The sequence below is a fragment of the Palaemon carinicauda genome, chromosome 31 (genome assembly GCF_036898095.1).
Source record: "Palaemon carinicauda isolate YSFRI2023 chromosome 31, ASM3689809v2, whole genome shotgun sequence".
Lineage (NCBI taxonomy): Eukaryota > Metazoa > Arthropoda > Malacostraca > Decapoda > Palaemonidae > Palaemon > Palaemon carinicauda.
The window spans coordinates 7,357,120-7,374,092 of NC_090755.1; the positions used below are offsets into that span (position 1 = coordinate 7,357,120).

The window sequence follows — 16,973 nt, forward strand, 5'->3', positions numbered from 1 at the left end:
TTGGAGGTAGATGATCCCTTGTACACAGACAATGAAAATCCTCTGAAAGCAGCCAGTCCAAACTTTCAATCGGAACAAAAGAGACGAGAGTCGGAACATATCCTTTGGCAGGTCCTCTCTTGCATGAGGGCCATTAATAGGCTGTCAGCTGGTACCAATACCCATTAGGGTAAGAATATAGGTCTCGATGAGATCTTTGAGACCCAGAAGCCTCCTAGAACCAGTGCAGCCTTGCCTTGGTCTAAAGGCCTGACGGCCGCCAAAAGGAAGGCTAACCCCCAGATAGCCAGAACTAGTTCCTTGAGGGCAGGTTCCTCTTCTTGGTCTTTACCACTTCCTTTTGTCCTCCCAATGAAGTACTGCAAGATCGAAGGAGAACTGCATTCAACCATGTCCCTTGACCCTTCAGTGGAATCTCTAATGAAGGGTTTTCTGGCTCAAACCCTCTCCTCTCTGAAGGCCTCTCTCTTAGCAGTTGAGCTCCTCAAGATAGAAAGAGGCACAAAGTACGCCATGCAGACAGCTTCGTGGCTCAACCTATGGTTGGGATCTTTGGGCATCATGGTACGCTCCCATGATCTTTCTAAGGAGTCTGCCAGGAAGACTTTGGAGTCTTTCCTTTTGTCGGTTACTCAAACTCTTGTGTTCTTACCGCACCATGTCAACTTGTGGGCAAGTGCTATACTCAAGAGAAGGAATACAGTACCATCATTGGGAAATTCCATAAGCAAGTGACGAAGGTGAAAGTCTCCCGGTTGTGGAATTCCACCCTTGAGGGTTTGTCTCTGTTCGTTCCAGAGGAGATGGAAAGGGCTGCTGAACGATGGAGGAAATCGTCGAATGATTCTCTCCTCCATAGGACTATGACATTGAGGCCCTATGGAAGACCTTCCCAGCCTTCTTGCAGTCAGCAAGCACCTTCTTATCATCCCTTAACCTTTAGGTCCTGAGGACCTACTAAGGTGTCTTAAGCGGTCTTTTCAGTCCAAACGCCAGGAAGGGAACAAGTCCTTTAGAGGAAAGAAGGCAGCGAAGGGCAGGGGCCGAGGTGGTCACTCTCATTAGGAATGGCATTCCTTGTCACTTACCACCTGTGGGAGGATGCCTGCAGCACCTCGGGCAGAGGTGACAGTTCCACAGGGCAGATCTCAGAACGGTCGAAGTGATCGCCCTAGGGTATCGTGTCCCGTTCATTCAATCTCTCCCTCCTCTGACTCTGGATCCAGTGCATCCAAGCTTCTATGCAAAGGGATCTGCAAAGGAGATGGCCCTCAGTGCCAAAGTCCAGACCATGCTGCAGAAGAGCGCTCTCCAAGAGGTTGCGGATTGGTCCCCAGGCTTGTTGTCGAATTTTTCTAGAGAAAATGGCACCATGAGGCTGGAGACCAGTCATCGATCACTCCCCTCTGAACAAGTTTGTTCAACAGACTCAGTTCAGAATGAAGACAGCAGGCACGGTCATTCAGATGGTTCAACCAAGGGACTTCATGTGCACACTGAATCTAAAGGATGCATACTTTCAGATCCCAATCCATGTGTCTTCAAGGAAGTATCTAAGGTTCTTATATGATGACAAGGTTCTATGCTTCAGTCTCGCGACAGCTCCTCAGGTCTTTACCAGAGTTTTCACCCTAGTGTCATCATGGACTCACAGGAACGGCATTCATCTCAGATACCTGGACGACTGGCTAATCCTGGCAGACTCAGAGATGACCCTTCTTTGTCACCGAGACATGCTTCTCGTGTTTTATCAGGATCTGGGGCTCTTGATAAATCTTGAAAAGTTATCACTGCTACCTTCACAAAGACTGGTATACCTCGGTATGATAATAGACACCGTCCGAAAAAACGTCTTCCCATCAGACGAAAGAATACACGGACTGAGAGAAGTGGCTTCACCCTTCCTCAGAAAGGAAGTTCTTCCAGCCTCTCGTTGGTCGACACTGTTAGGTTACCTAACCTCTCTCCTCCATATAGTTCCAAACGGCTGCCTTAGAATAAAATCCCTATGATGGCAGCTAAAGTCCGTGTGGAACCAACACTCTGATCCACCGGACACTTGAGTTCCTATTACTCAAGAACAGGTGACGGACTTAAATTGATGGATGGCAGACGAAAACCTTTGCAGGGGTCACGATCTCGTCCCTCCTACAAGCTTGATGCTCTTCACAGACGTATTAAAAGAAGGGTGGTGGGGTTTACTTGCTGCATCGCACGATCTCCGGCCTTTGGTCGGCGTCAGAAAGGTACCAGCACATAAATCTCCAAGATATAAGAACACCATACCTAGCTCTTCATCAGTTCTAACAGTCGCTGGCAGGTCACTCTGTGGTATTGATGAGCGACAACACCACAGTAGTGGCTTACATAAACAAACAAGGTGGTACCTTTTCGCATCATCTACGCCATCTTGCAGTAAAGATCCTCTGATGGTCAGAAGAAAATTTGGTGTCCCTATCGGCTCGCTTCATTCCAGGCAAGAGGAATGTGCTCGTGGACTATCTGAGCAGAGCGACTCAGATAGTAGGCTCCGAATGGTCTGTGAATCACCAGACAGCTAACAAAGTCCTGACTTTTTGGGGTTCCCCTGACTGTAGATTGATTCGCAACAACTCTGAACAACAAGCTTCCGCTGTACAGTTCTCCAGTCCCAAACCCTCAGGCTCTATGGCAGGATGCATTTCAACAATGGTGGGACAACATCGACGTGTACGCCTTTCCCCTGTCCTATCTGATGAGAAGATTGCTCAACAAGACCAGAGCATCCAAAAATCTAATGATGACCCTTGTTGCTCCACTATGGATGGCATCATACAGAGTGGTTTCCGTACCTCCTGCAGCTTCTAGTAAATCTATCAAGAGAGCTTCCTCCATGACCAGATCTACTCAAACAACCACTCGTGAACATCTTGCACAGAAACGTGTAGTCGCTTCGACTTCATACCTGGAGACTATCCAGGAACAAATGACAAATTCAAAGATAATTTGTAGTTTTCCCTAACTAATGCAAATCTGTAGTTTTTATGTAAATTGTCCCGCCATCACCTGCCCCCCAGAATTCCTGCCTGTAATCAAAAGTGACGTAGCTCACAGCTGTTAGAGTATATATAGAGGTGGCTGGTACCTCCAAGCCACCCCCGGCCTATCCGCTTAAGCGGTTTGGCAGGGTTGACACCTCGCACTTCAAGTCTAATGGCCACCTTCCAGCTTTGTCAAAAGAATATCCAAATAAATAACTACAGGTTTGTATTAGTTAGGGAAAAATACAAATTATCTGCTAAAAAAGGTGATGAATGCAAGAGTTGATGAGAGAAGTACAAGAGGAAGGCCAAGGTTTGGGTGGATGGATGGAGTGAAGAAAGCTCTGGGTGATAGGAAGATAGATGTGAGAGAGGCAAGAGAGCATGCTAGAAATAGGAATGAATGGCGAGCGATTGTGATGCAGTTCAGATAGCCCCTGCTGCTTTCTCTAGTGCCTTGGATGACCGCGGAGGTAGCAGCAGTAGGGGATTCAGTGTTATGAAGCTTCATCTGTGGTGGATAATGGGGAAGGGTGGGCTGTGGCACCTTAGCAGTACCAGCCGAACTCGGTTGAGTCCCTTGTCAGGCTGGGAGGAACGTAGAGAGGAGAGGTCCCCTTTTTTGTTTCATTTGTTTGATGTCGGCTACCCCCCCAAAATTGGGCGAAGTGCCTTGTTATAAGTATGTATGTATGGATCTCTGAATTTTTTATTATTGCATGTTTATTATTACTGGCTGCAAATCTCCGTCTGGTGTAGAATTTGCTGCAACATTATCTACTAAAGCAAGAGAGTTCTCTTCACATATTAGAGGCTCTGTTCTCATGGTAGAACTGTGAGCAGTATGATCAGCAGTTGAAATTAGTTGTGTCAGTAAAATCAATTTGGAAACACTTAAAAATTATTTTATTATTTTTATGAAACTTCCCTGATGTTATGTGTCTCTCAAAGCCTTTCCTTCTAATCAAAGTGTGAGTTTGTCTGGAGGTTGAAGGAAATTATCTAGGCATGGATGCATCATAATTCTTTTGTCTTTTCACCCCTAAATTACTCTTTCTGTAATGTCGTTTTATCTAGTATTGTATTTTTTCTGTCACTAAATATAAACCAAAGCTGATAGAAATATCCCTTATAAATAGCTACAGGTTTGTATTGTTAGGAAAAATACAAATTACTTCCAAATTTGTCATATCAAGTATTGGAATATTATTGGTTCTTGCAGTAGATACCATGACCACATTAAATTTTGTAATTAATGTCACAGATGATAAGGTATCTCATCAGGGCAATAAATTTTATAAATCACAACCTATCTGTTATAAATATTCAACTTTCATCACAAATAAACCTTAGGAGAATGAATTTTACCAATTTAAATCTGTGATCTAGTTAGACTATTTATGAAAATGATAATATCCAATTAATAAATATTTAAAGAAAGGAAATCTATCAAATACTGAATAAAGTTTAAATGGGATTACAATTTATTAGATAAAATTGAATATTCTCATACATACAAACCCTACAGACCAGCCCCATGAGAGTTTAGAATGTTAAAGTGGGTTCACACATGCAAACAGAACCTTGTATTGTAACCGATTCTTGTAACAAAAACGCAAGTGTGGACAGTTCCTCGAACTCGAAACCCAAACTCGAGAGGTTTGTGGCCCTGTTTGCCCTCCATACCGACAATTGTCAGTTTTTGGGCTCCAAATCAAAGGGAGGTTTCGTTGCACGTTACGCAATGTTTGGACAGGACCTGTATTGCATGCGTATTAACAGAGGTTGCTGAACTTGTTAACATTGACTATGAACAAGGCTGTCCATAGTAGAGTCCCTTGTTTTGGTCAGTCAGTACTTATATGTCTACCATGGGTGATTGGAGTGAGGAAGAGGTCCTTCAATTTATTAGTTATTATGAAGAAAAGACTACTGTGGTATGCAAAACACCCGAACCATTTTAATTAAATACGTCGCAATGCTGCATGGATAGATATAGCGCAAAAAACGGGAAAATTGATGGAGGAATGTAAGAGGAGGATGAATTGTAATTCCCGACCACTGTATTGTACCCTTCTATTATATAACCTTGATTGCCACCATTTTCTCCTATTTCGCTTCATCTTGTTAAATAATATATGGCAGCTGCTACTTGCATGTTGGCCATCGTGGTTAAACAACCCAGACAGATTGATGATCGCAGTGGATTGCAATGAAGTTACTTCTTTAACGTGGTTACGTTTCGTCCTCAACATTTTGGCACCTTGTAACAGTATATGCGTAACTCGGTTACACATACAAGGTTCGGCTCTTATGTTTGTACCCACCTTTAGCTCAGAGTGAAGGTTATTCATAAATTTTGTTCAGGTATAAGTTATTGTAGCAAATTGTTTAGAAGTATCACATTTCATTGTCTTTTCTAGCTCTTCATCAAGCTCCCCAACTCCTGGATCTTCTCGAGGTAGATCAAGAAGTATTTCGCCATCAAGGAAGTATTACAAAAAATCTCCTTCATGGAGCAGAGAAGTTAGCCATTCTCCCTCAAGTAGACTGCACAGCCCTTCTCCATCCCGGAGACGCCAGAGCCGGTCTCCCTCAAGAAGGCTATACAGTCCTTCCTTTTCCAGGGGACGCCAGAGCCGGTCTCCCTCAAGAAGACAGTACAGTCCTTATTCATCCAGGAGACGCCAGAGCCAGTCTCCATCAAGAAGGCTGCACAGCCCTCCTTCATCCAGGGGATGCCAGAGCCAATCTCCAAGTCGACAATGTAGAATGCCCTGGTCAAGAAGTAGCAGCAGTAGTAGTACATCCGAAATACTTGAAGGGCCATCAGTTAGAGTGCGAAATTTGAAAGATCTGTCTGCTTACAGAAACAGATCGCCTTCCCCTCCAGTGCAGATAAAGCAAGAACCTGTTTCCCAGATAAAGGAAGAACCTGTTTCTCGGATAAACGCAGAACCTGTTTTCCATATAAAAGAAGAGCCTATTTCCCCGATAATGCAAGATCCTTCTTCTCCTCCGCCAAGGGTAAAGGAGGAACCACTATCTCCAACAGCTTCTCCAGGTTATATTATGTTTATTCTTTTTATTGTTACTGTTTTATTGTATAATTGAATTACAGTACTGTTGTATAGTTCCTAGTTAAGGTTTCCAAAGTTCAAAAATTCCTCTTTGAAGTTAGCCTTAGAAGAGCAAAATACAATAACGGTCAATACTTGAGCTTTTATGATCTTTTGATGTACAGTACTTCAGTGATAAAAATAAGAATTCATGACTTCAAAATTAGCATCTTCAATTTTATCAGATTGTAGCGTCAATATTTTATTCATTGCATCTGAACAGTAGAACTGTAATATTAAGCTATTAAGTTTTCCTGGCTAGTGCAGATTCATTTTAGATATATATGCAAAAATAGGACTCTTAGATCACAAAATCATCCTCATTATCTTGAGAAAATCATTTTTAAATATTTAACTTAGCCGGTGAATATATAGCTGCAACTCTGTTGCTCGACAGACAAAAAACTGTACAAAAAAACTCGCCAGCGATCGCTATACAGGTTGCGGGTGTGCCCATCAGCGCCAACTGTCGGCCAGATACCAAACTCCATGTAAACAAAGACTCAATTTTCTCTCTGTCGACGTGTCGACAAGACGTACTTTACTCGCTGTTGCTAACTGGAGTTTTTCACATCATCTTTGGTGAAGTACTGTACTATATTCTGGTTTTAAGCTTTCGCTGTGCAGGGTTTTTCTTCAAATAAATCCTTGAACTCTTTTTTTGTATCAGATTCATTGTTGATGACTTAGATCGTTTTTTGGAATTTTCCCTTGACCAATTCAAAATGGCTGACCTTTCACAAGTTCCCAAGTTTAGAAAATGCAATGCTAGGGACTGTTCTAGGCATCTTCCGAAGGCTTCTCTCGACCCTCACACTGTTTGTTCCAATTGTCGGGGTAAAACCTGTCAATTGGAAGATCGGTGTGAGGAGTGCGTGGGCCTTTCGGAATTCGATTTTATCGAATTTGAAAAGTACACACGCAGGCTAGAGAGAGATAGAATTAGGAGAAGTTCTTCTAGGTCTATTGATGTTTCCTCTCCTCATGCCCCACAACCTATTCCTTCCCCTGTAGTGGTTGTTCCTAACCCCCCTCCTAGCACTCAGGAACCATCGATGGCTGACATGATGCGTGCCATCCATGCCCTGGGGGAGAGAGTTGAGTCCCTTGCAAGTGACCGCAATCAACTCATGGCGGATGTTAAGGAGCTTAAGTGCCAAAGTGCCGCGGGAAGTGATAAAGTGCCAAGTGAAAGTGTTGTGAACAGTGTTGCGCTTGAGGGTTCGTCTGTTCGTGCCTGTCGTCCTCCTAGTCCGGGACCTCTGGCAAGCTCCCAAATCCAGTGGAGAAGCAATGTCGCACGACGCATGGGTTCGAGAGGCTTTGATCAGCGAACAGACGTTCCCTCCATGGTATCAGGCGTATCTCCCCAAGATCGCCCCTACCTACGTAAGACGAGAGAGCCCGTTTATACCTCGTCGTCTGAAGGTGTTTCTCGTAAGAAACTTTGGACCAAGGTCTCACGACCTTTAAAGCGTAAATCGGTCCCTTCAGGACAAGTCCAACGTCCCGGTTGTAGCCACTGGGTCAGTTCGGACTCGTTGCCGTCATCTGATGACTGCTCACCGCCTAAGAGAGGCAAAGCGGTACCGCTTCAGTCACTAACCCCGTCTGTCGCCGCACCTGCTCCCGTAGACCCTAAATGGGCTTTGCTGCAAGACATGCAGTCCAAGCTTACGTCTTTGATGCAGGACTTTCATGCGGAGAAGGTTGCTACCGTACCTTCTGGCCAACAACCTTCCAAGCGATCGGTTGTGCGTCCTGTTGACGCTGAGGTAACCTTCTCGCGTCTACCAGTTGAGGTGGTTCCTCCACCGATGCGATCCAGTGTGGGTTGCCAGCCGCACGTTGACGTCAAGCGACGCACGGAGGTGGTTGTTGACGTTCAGGACGTTCAACAACCATCAGAGATGACTTGTTTTGACGCGGTGCGTCAACCTCCGCAACCCGGTGTGGTTTCCACTGCTCAACCCAGACGGTCTAGACAGTCTCGGGTGGACGCTGTGCGTCCTCGCGCTCCCATGGTTGTTGACAGTTCACAGACTGTGCAGCAGTTCCATGACGTTGCGCCCGGCTCCGTCACGCATGCACCAGTGCGACCGGACTCAGCGAACCAGACGTTGCCCACTCCGTTGCCGTTTCCTCATCAGTTTTCGGATGAGGAACTTTCTGATGAGGATGTTGCTGAACAACAAGACGATCAACAGTCAGAACTGGACGAGCCTAAGTCAACTCAACCATCTTTGGACTTTAGAAAAGTCTTGGCTGTATTCAAAGAGTTGTTTCCTGACCAGTTTATTTCTGTGGCTCCTCGTTCTCCGCCGTCAGAGTTTGTATTAGGCATGCCTTCTACCGCACCTGCCTTTACTAGACTCGTCCTCGCACGCTCGTCTAAGAGAGCTTTGCGGCTGATAGGAGACTGGTTAGAGTCCAAGAAGAGTTTAGGGAAGACAGCATTTGCCTTTCCCCCATCTAAACTCTCTTCTAGATCGAGCGTCTGGTATGCCACGGGAGAAGTTCTCGGCTTGGGAGTTCCTGCCTCTGCCCAGGGCGACTTCTCAAGTCTTGTAGACTCTCCCCGCCGCCTTGCCATGAGACGCTCGAAGATTTGTTGATCACCATCGGACCTGGACCACCTTATGAAAGGGATCTTTAGGGCTTTTGAAGTCTTTAACTTTTTAGACTGGTGCTTAGGAGCCCTGAGCAGGAAAATCTCTTCGACAGATAAAGATATTTCTTTGCTCATTATGTCCTGCATGGACAAGGCCGTCCGTGATGGGTCCAATGAGCTAGCTGCCTCATTCACGTCCGGAGTCCTGAAAAAGCGAGTGTCTCTCTGCTCGTTCCTGTCTGCTGGAGTTACACCATGCCAGAGATCTGAACTTCTCTTTGCTCCTCTTTCCAAGTGCCTGTTTCCAGAAGTCTTGGTAAAGGAAATTGCTGCTTCGTTAGTGCAGAAGGACACTCACGATCTAGTTGCGTCCTCAGCTCGCAAAGCTCCCCCTTTGCCTTCATCTTCCGCTAGACCGAGGATAGACACTCCAGCGTCTCGCTTTATTCCGCCCTTTCGTGGCAGAGCCTCCAGCAGAGGAGGTGCTCGTGCCGAAGGGAAGCGAGGGAAGAGGAAAGGATCCAAGTCCTCTAAGGGCAGAGTCTGACTGCCCGCAACTTCAGACAGCAGTGGGAGCCAGACTCAAGAACTTCTGGCAAGCCTGGGAGAGGAGAGGCGCAGATTCACAATCTGTGAAGTTACTCAGAGAGGGGTACAAAATCCCTTTTGTACGCAAACCCCCTCTAGCAACGTCTCCCATCGATCTCTCTCCCAGGTACAGAGAGGAAGAAAAGAGACAAGCCCTGAAACTGGAAGTGTCTCTTTTGCTAGAGAAGGGAGCGGTGGTCAAAGTCTCGGACCTTCAATCACCGGGATTTTACAACCGCCTCTTCCTAGTTTCAAAGAAGACAGGAGGGTGGAGACCGGTGCTAGACGTCAGTGCTCTGAATGTCTTTGTCACAAAGACGAAGTTCTCCATGGAGACCACAAAGTCAGTCTTAGCAGCGGTCAGAAGGGAAGACTGGATGGTCTTGCTAGACTTAAGGGACGCCTACTTCCACGTCCCCATTCACTCAGACTCCCAACCTTTTCTGAGATTCGTTTTCGAAAATGTGGTGTACCAGTTTCGGGCCCTGTGCTTTGGCCTAAGCACAGCTCCTCTCGTGTTTACGAGGCTGATGAGGAATGTGGCCAAATTCCTCCACTTATCGGACATCCGAGCCTCCCTTTATTTGGACGACTGGCTTCTCAGAGCCTCTTCCAGTCGTCGCTGTCTGAAGGATCTCAAGTGGACTCTAGATCTGACCAAGGAATTGGGACTCCTAGTCAATTTGGAAAAGTCGCAACTGGTCCCATCCCAAGCTATTGTGTATTTAGGGATGGAGATTCACTGTCTAGCTTTTCGGGCTTTTCCGTCGGCCCCCAGAATAGATCAAGCCCTGTTATTCATCCAGAACATGCTGAAGAAGGAACGCTGCTCAGTCAGGCTGTGGATGAGTCTGGTAGGGACGCTGTCATCCCTGGAACAATTTGTGTCACTAGGAAGACTACACCTCCGTCCTCTTCAATACCATCTAGCTTTTCACTGGAAAAAGGACAAGACGCTAGAAGCGGTCTCGATCCCGATTTCCGAAAAGATAAAGTCTTGTCTGACTTGGTGGAAGGACAATATCAACCTAAGAGAGGGTCTTCCCCTGGCTGTTCAGACTCCCAACCACGTTCTCTTCTCGGACGCATCGGACGTGGGCTGGGGCGCGACACTAGACGGTCGGGAATGCTCAGGACTGTGGAACTCGAGTCAGAGGAGCATGCATATCAACTGCAAGGAGCTGTTGGCAGTACATCTGGCCTTGAAAAGCTTCAAGTCTCTCCTTCGAGGCAAAGTGGTGGAAGTAAACTCAGACAACACCACGGCCTTGGCGTACATCTCCAAACAAGGAGGTACCCACTCACTGACGTTGTACGAGATCGCAAGGGACCTGCTCATCTAGTCAAAAGGTCAAGACATCTCCCTAGTAACGAGGTTCATCCAAGGCAACTTGAATGTCATAGCAGATTGTCTCAGTCAGAAAGGGCAAGTAATTCCAACAGAATGGACCCTCCACAAGGATGTATGCAAGAGACTTTGGGCCACTTGGGGCCAACCAACCATAGATCTCTTTGCAACCTCGCTGACCAAGAGGCTTCCAATCTATTGCTCCCCAGTCCCGGACCCAGCAGCAATACATATAGATGCCTTCCTCCTAGATTGGTCACATCTGGATCTCTACGCATTCCCACCGTTCAAGATTGTCAACAAGGTACTGCAGAAGTTCGCCTCTCACGAAGGGACAAGGTTGACGCTAGTTGCTACCCTCTGGCCCGCGAGAGAATGGTTCACCGAGGTACTTCGATGGCTAGTAGACGTTCCCAGAAGTCTTCCTCTAAGGGTAGACCTTCTACGTCAGCCTCACGTAAAGAAGGTACACCAAAGCCTCCTCGCTCTTCGTCTGACTGACTTCAGACTATCGAAAGACTCTCGAGAGCTAGAGGCTTTTTGAAGGAGGCAGCCAGTGCGATTGCTAGAGCAAGGAGAGCGTCCACCATTAGACTCTACCAGTCGAAGTGGGAAGTCTTCCGAGACTGGTGCAAGTCAGTTTCTGTATCCTCGACCAGCACCTCTGTAGCTCAAATAGCTGATTTTCTCTTATACCTGAGAAAAGGACGATCCCTTTCAGCTCCCACTATCAAGGGCTACAGAAGCATGTTGGCATCGGTCTTCCGGCATAGAGGCTTAGATCTTTCCAACAATAAAGATCTTCAAGACCTCCTTAAGTCTTTTGAGACCACCAAGGAGCGTCGTTTGGCTACCCCTGGATGGAATTTAGACGTGGTGCTAAGATTCCTCATGTCAGACAGGTTTGAGCCGTTACAATCAGCCTCCCTGAAAGATCTCACTCTAAAGACTCTTTTCCTGGTATGCTTAGCCTCGGCTAAAAGAGTCAGTGAGATTCATGCCTTCAGCAAGAACATCGGATTTTCGTCAGAAAAAGCCACCTGTTCGCTGCAACTTGGTTTTCTAGCCAAAAATGAGCTGCCTTCTCGGCCTTGGCCTAAATCTTTCGATATTCCCAGCTTATCGGAGATCGTAGGCAATGAACTAGAAAGAGTCTTATGCCCTGTTAGAGCTCTTAAGTTCTATTTAAAGCGTACCAAACCTTTACGAGGCCAATCTGAAGCTTTATGGTGTTCAGTTAAGAAACCATCTTTGCCTATGTCAAAGAATGCTTTATCATACTTTATCAGGTTGTTAATACGAGAAGCTCATTCACATCTGAGTGAGGAAGACCGAGCTTTGCTTAAGGTGAAGACGCACGAGGTTAGAGCTGTAGCAACTTCCGTGGCCTTTAAGCAAAATAGATCTCTGCGAAGTATAATGGACGCAACCTATTGGAGAAGCAAGTCAGTGTTCGCGTCTTTTTATCTAAAGGATGTCCAGTCTCTTTACGAGAACTGCTACACACTGGGACCATTCGTAGCAGCGAGTGCAGTAGTGGGTGAGGGCTCAACCACTACAATTCCCTAATTCCTTATCCTTTTAATCTGTCTCTTGAAATGTTTTTAATGTTGTTTTTTATGGGTTGTCCGGAAGGCTAAGAAGCCTTTCGCATCCTGGTTGATTTGGCGGGTGGTCAAAGTCATTTCTTGAGAGCGCCCAGATTAGGGGTTTGATGAGGTCCTGTTGTATGGGTTGCAGCCCTTGATACTTCAGCTCCTAGGGGTCTATCAGCATCCTAAGAGGATCGCGAGGCTCCGTAAGGAAGACGTACTTATAAGGCAGAGTAATCGTTCAAGTCGACTTCCTTACCAGGTACCTATTTATTTTGTTTTTGTTATTTTGATAACTTCTAAAATGAAATAAAAACTCTTAGCTCATAAAATGTAAACATATTTTACTGGTCTCTACCCACCATCCTGGGTGTGAATCAGCTATATATTCACCGGCTAAGTTAAATATTTAAAAATGATATTTTAATTATAAAATAAATTTTTGAATATACTTACCCGGTGAATATATAAATTAAATGACCCTCCCTTCCTCCCCAATAGAGACGCAGTGGGACGAGGAGAAAATTGAGTCTTTGTTTACATGGAGTTTGGTATCTGGCCGACAGTTGGCGCTGATGGGCACACCCGCAACCTGTATAGCGATCGCTGGCGAGTTTTTTTGTACAGTTTTTTGTCTGTCGAGCAACAGAGTTGGCAGCTATATATTCACCGGGTAAGTATATTCAAAAATTTATTTTATAATTAAAATATCATATTTAAGAACTGTCAACAGTTGTGAGTATTATCTGTTATGCACTCCTTGTCCCTGTGGCTGCAAGGGCATAACAATAAGAATAGCACAAAGTATCCCTGTGTGTCGTAAGAGGGGACTAAAAGGGGACGGGACGAGGGGACTGGGAATCCTTCTCCTCTATAGTTACAGTCAGACCTCTTTTTTTTCCCTAGGGTTAAATGACAGGTGCAAAAATGAAAACTTGCGAAGGCCTGTTGCCTTAGGGTGGAATACCTCCTAACCTAACAAGTTACCTGGCCCCTTGCCTACAAGCGAGTGCCTGAGCGGGTGATTAACACACTAAGTACTGCCTAATATTGTTTTTATTTAATTTCTACCACAGTTGTAATCAAATTTACAGTGTATAGTACATGGGCACACATATACACTACGTACTGGACACTGGACACGTTAAGGCTATAGTACTGTATTGTACTACAGTAAATCATACCCTTCGCTCTTTTGTATACAAAACACTGTTGTTCCTATCTATTAATACTGTAATATAACTGTAATACCAACTGTGATGTATGGATCGGAGTTGTTTGGAATGAAAGTGAAGGAGAGACAGACATTGAATGTGTTTGAGATGAAGTGTCTAAGGAGTATGGCTGGTGTATCTCGAGTAGATAGGGTTAGGAACGAAGTAGTGAGGGTGAGAACGGTTGGTTAGAAATGAGTTAGCAGCTAGAGTGGATATGAATGTGTTGAGGTGGTTTGGCCATGTTGAGAGAATGGAAAATGGCTGTCTGCTAAAGAAGGTGATGAATGCATGAGTTGATGGGAGAAGTACGAGAGGAAGGCAAGGTTTGGGTGATGGATAGAGTGAAGGAAGCTCTGGGTGATAGGAGGATAGATGTGAGCGAGGCAAGAGAGCGTGCTAAAAATACGAATGAATGGCGAGCGATTGTGACGCAGTTCCGGTAGCCATTGCTGCTGCCTGCGATGCCTTAGATGACCGCGGAGGTAGCAGCAGTAGGGGATTCAGCATTATGAAGCTTCATCTGTGGTGGATAATGTGGGAGGGTGGGCTGTGACACCCTAACAGTACCAGCTGAACTCGGTTGAGTCCCTTGTTAGGCTGGGAGGAACGTAGAGAGTAGAGGTCCCCTTTTTGTTTTTGTTTCTTTGTTGATGTCGGCTACCCCCCAAAATTGGGGGAAGTGCCTTGGTATATGTATGTATGTAAGATTAACTAAGAGTCCATATTATATACAACGATCACTAATCATTTTCGTATGAAGTTCTACGCTGTTTTATTGAAGCATGGCGCAACTCCTTATGCGTCGTCTCTTACATAGTACATCTACAGTTCAGTAACCTGGTAATAATATTTATGCCATCTTTTACTTCAATGTGTTAGAAAATTAAAAGATAACGATAAAAGTATCGTTGGTAACGTTATCATTGCGTAAACGCATACAGCCACAATAACAACTGATTAAAAAAAACCAGCTGTTTTTGAACAATGAATCACACATTAGTTGTTTTGCTTTTCTTTAAATCATCGTTGTGATTATGAGCACATACGAATAACAAGTATTGTTTATATAATTTTCTTAACTCATTCAAAAAATCTTCATGATGAATATTACATCAGTACTAATATGTTAAATGATATCATAATTTTCATAAAGTTCGTTTTAAATTAATTATTATTGGTTTTATGAATACTCTCTCCTCTCTCTCTCCTCTCTCTCTCTCTCTCTCTCCTCTCTCTCTCTCTCTTCTCGTCTCTCTCTCTCTCTCTTCTCTCTCTCTCTCTTCTCTCCTCTCTCTCTCTCTCTCTCTCTCTCTCATCTCTCTCTTCTCTCTCTCTCTCTCTCTCTCTCTCTCTCTTCTTCTCTCTCTCTCTCTTCTCTCTCTCTCTCTCTCTCAGAATGGTTAAGTTTCAGTTGTGGTGATGAGTATTTAGTTGGAAATAGTTTTTTTTTATAATTTTATAGGAATCTGTACAAATACTGATACTGCCACATATTAAGCATAACGAAAGAAATATGATTTTATAAAACATCTTGACTCCTTGTAGGGTTAGTGCTTTCAGCAAAAATTTATTGCTATAATGTTTATTTCATTATAAATTGTAACATTGCAAAGAAAATTGTGTATAATTTATCTTCTGTTGCAGATGACATACATTCTATTCGTATGGCAGTTCCCATAACTGCAATTAAAAAGGAGATGTGTGATGCCACTGTACAAACCAAGTTGAATTTGGAGATGATGATGATGCATTTGAATGACTATAACAAAACATGCGCTGGTAAGTTTTCTCTTGTGTTTAGTACAGTATATGACAACAGTCTTCATTTTGCTTGTTACTTATTACTTTTCTTGAAGATTTTCTTTTTTGTTAATGGGATGTATCATGTCAGCATTGTCCTGTGAGGGTGGTTAAGTGCTCTCAGTGAGTGCACTTCACGGGTTGCTTCTTGTGAGGCCATTTGACCCAAGTTCATAAATCCAATAGTCCGCATTTTCTGTTTAGGGGTTAAATGTAAAATCTTAACACTTGTGGATCCTTCACTTTCGCTTTGAATTCCTATTGTTGTAGATATTCTTTTAGCATTTTCTGTTATTTCTAGCCATCCTACCAATTCATCATCCTACTACTTACATATGCATGGGGATATGAAAGGATGGAAAACCTCAGACATTTATTGGAATATTTATTAACTTATATGTCATGGTTTCCATGCAAAGATTCATCCTTTGTTTTACAAAAGCTGTTGTTTACTGATGTTGTTGTAATAGAACAAGTCATGAATTAGAAATAACCTTATTTGTGGTGTTTGACTAGTTAAAATAATCTCTACTGGAATGCTCAATGTTTGTTCATTCCAAGCTCGACTGTTTTGATCACCATCAAGTTAGAATTGTCAGTTCACTTCAAACAGTTTGATATTTCATCTTACTTACTCTTACTTACTCCACTGGTCTTGGGGCCACTTGTTGACCCATGACCGCTCTTGATAGATTATTCCAATCTCTTCTGTCCTGTGCCACAGTCATCCAATCTCTAGGGTTCAAACCCTCCTTTTGTAAATCCTCCTCTAAACACCTCCTCCAATCTTTTTTTTGGTCGTCCAGGAGGTCTATGTTCATCTACATGTGCCAAGAAGATCCTTCTTGGCATTCCTTTGCTCCTCCATTCTTGCAACAAGCCCTGCCCATTGTATTCTTCTTCCCTTAACAAATCAACTTATATGTGGTTGTTCTGTCCGCTCTCACAACCCCCAGTTAAGTCTCCTCCTCCATTCTTGTCTTTCTTGGTCGTATACTGATCCCACTATGGTTCTTAAAAACTTCCAGTCTTTTTTCTTGTTCTTTTGTCAATGACCATGCTTCACATCCATAGGGCCTTATTATTACACGGTATTATACACACTCGATTTTGTCTTTTCTGATATTGATCTTCTTTTGAGAAGCGCTAACAAACTATAGAGGCACTTGTTCGCAGATCCAATTCTTTCATTTATTTCCGCTTTCATATTTCCATCTCTAGCTATTTTCATCCCCAAATAATTAAAGCCTTCTACCATTTCAATTTCCATTCCATCGATGTTGACGTTTCCATCCATCTCTTGTCTTCTAGCTATTTCCATGACTTTTGTGTTTTCTTGTTTTATTTCTAGCCCTATTCTTTCTGCTGTTCCTCTCAAGAGATTTAATCTTTCCGTATCCCTCAGATCTTCCGTCAATATATCTATATCATCTGCATACCCTAGGCTGTTAACGATCATTTCCCTATACTTTATCCCCTCTGGTCTTCCTGTGATTGATCTTGCTATTTCTTCCAACATGATATTGAACAATATGGGTGACAATATACTCTACATCCCTGCTTCAACCCGGTCTTTACATTTATTGGTGATGATAGCTTTTTTCCATATCTTACAGAGCATTTTGTATTTCTGTAGCAGGTTTGAGTCTTTCTGATTAATTTATGTGGTATACTTTTT

General features: G+C 44.0%; 1 protein-coding gene across 1 annotated transcript in view; it reads left to right on the forward strand.

Moving 5' to 3' along the window:
* Window positions 1–16,973, forward strand: part of LOC137624246 (uncharacterized) — a 128,131-nt gene that overhangs the window by 103,981 nt on the left and 7,177 nt on the right. The window contains exons 10-11 of the mRNA XM_068354758.1: window positions 5,444–6,084; window positions 15,140–15,274. Coding sequence (XP_068210859.1) covers window positions 5,444–6,084; window positions 15,140–15,274 — 776 coding nt within the window. The remainder of the gene's footprint in view (window positions 1–5,443; window positions 6,085–15,139; window positions 15,275–16,973) is intronic.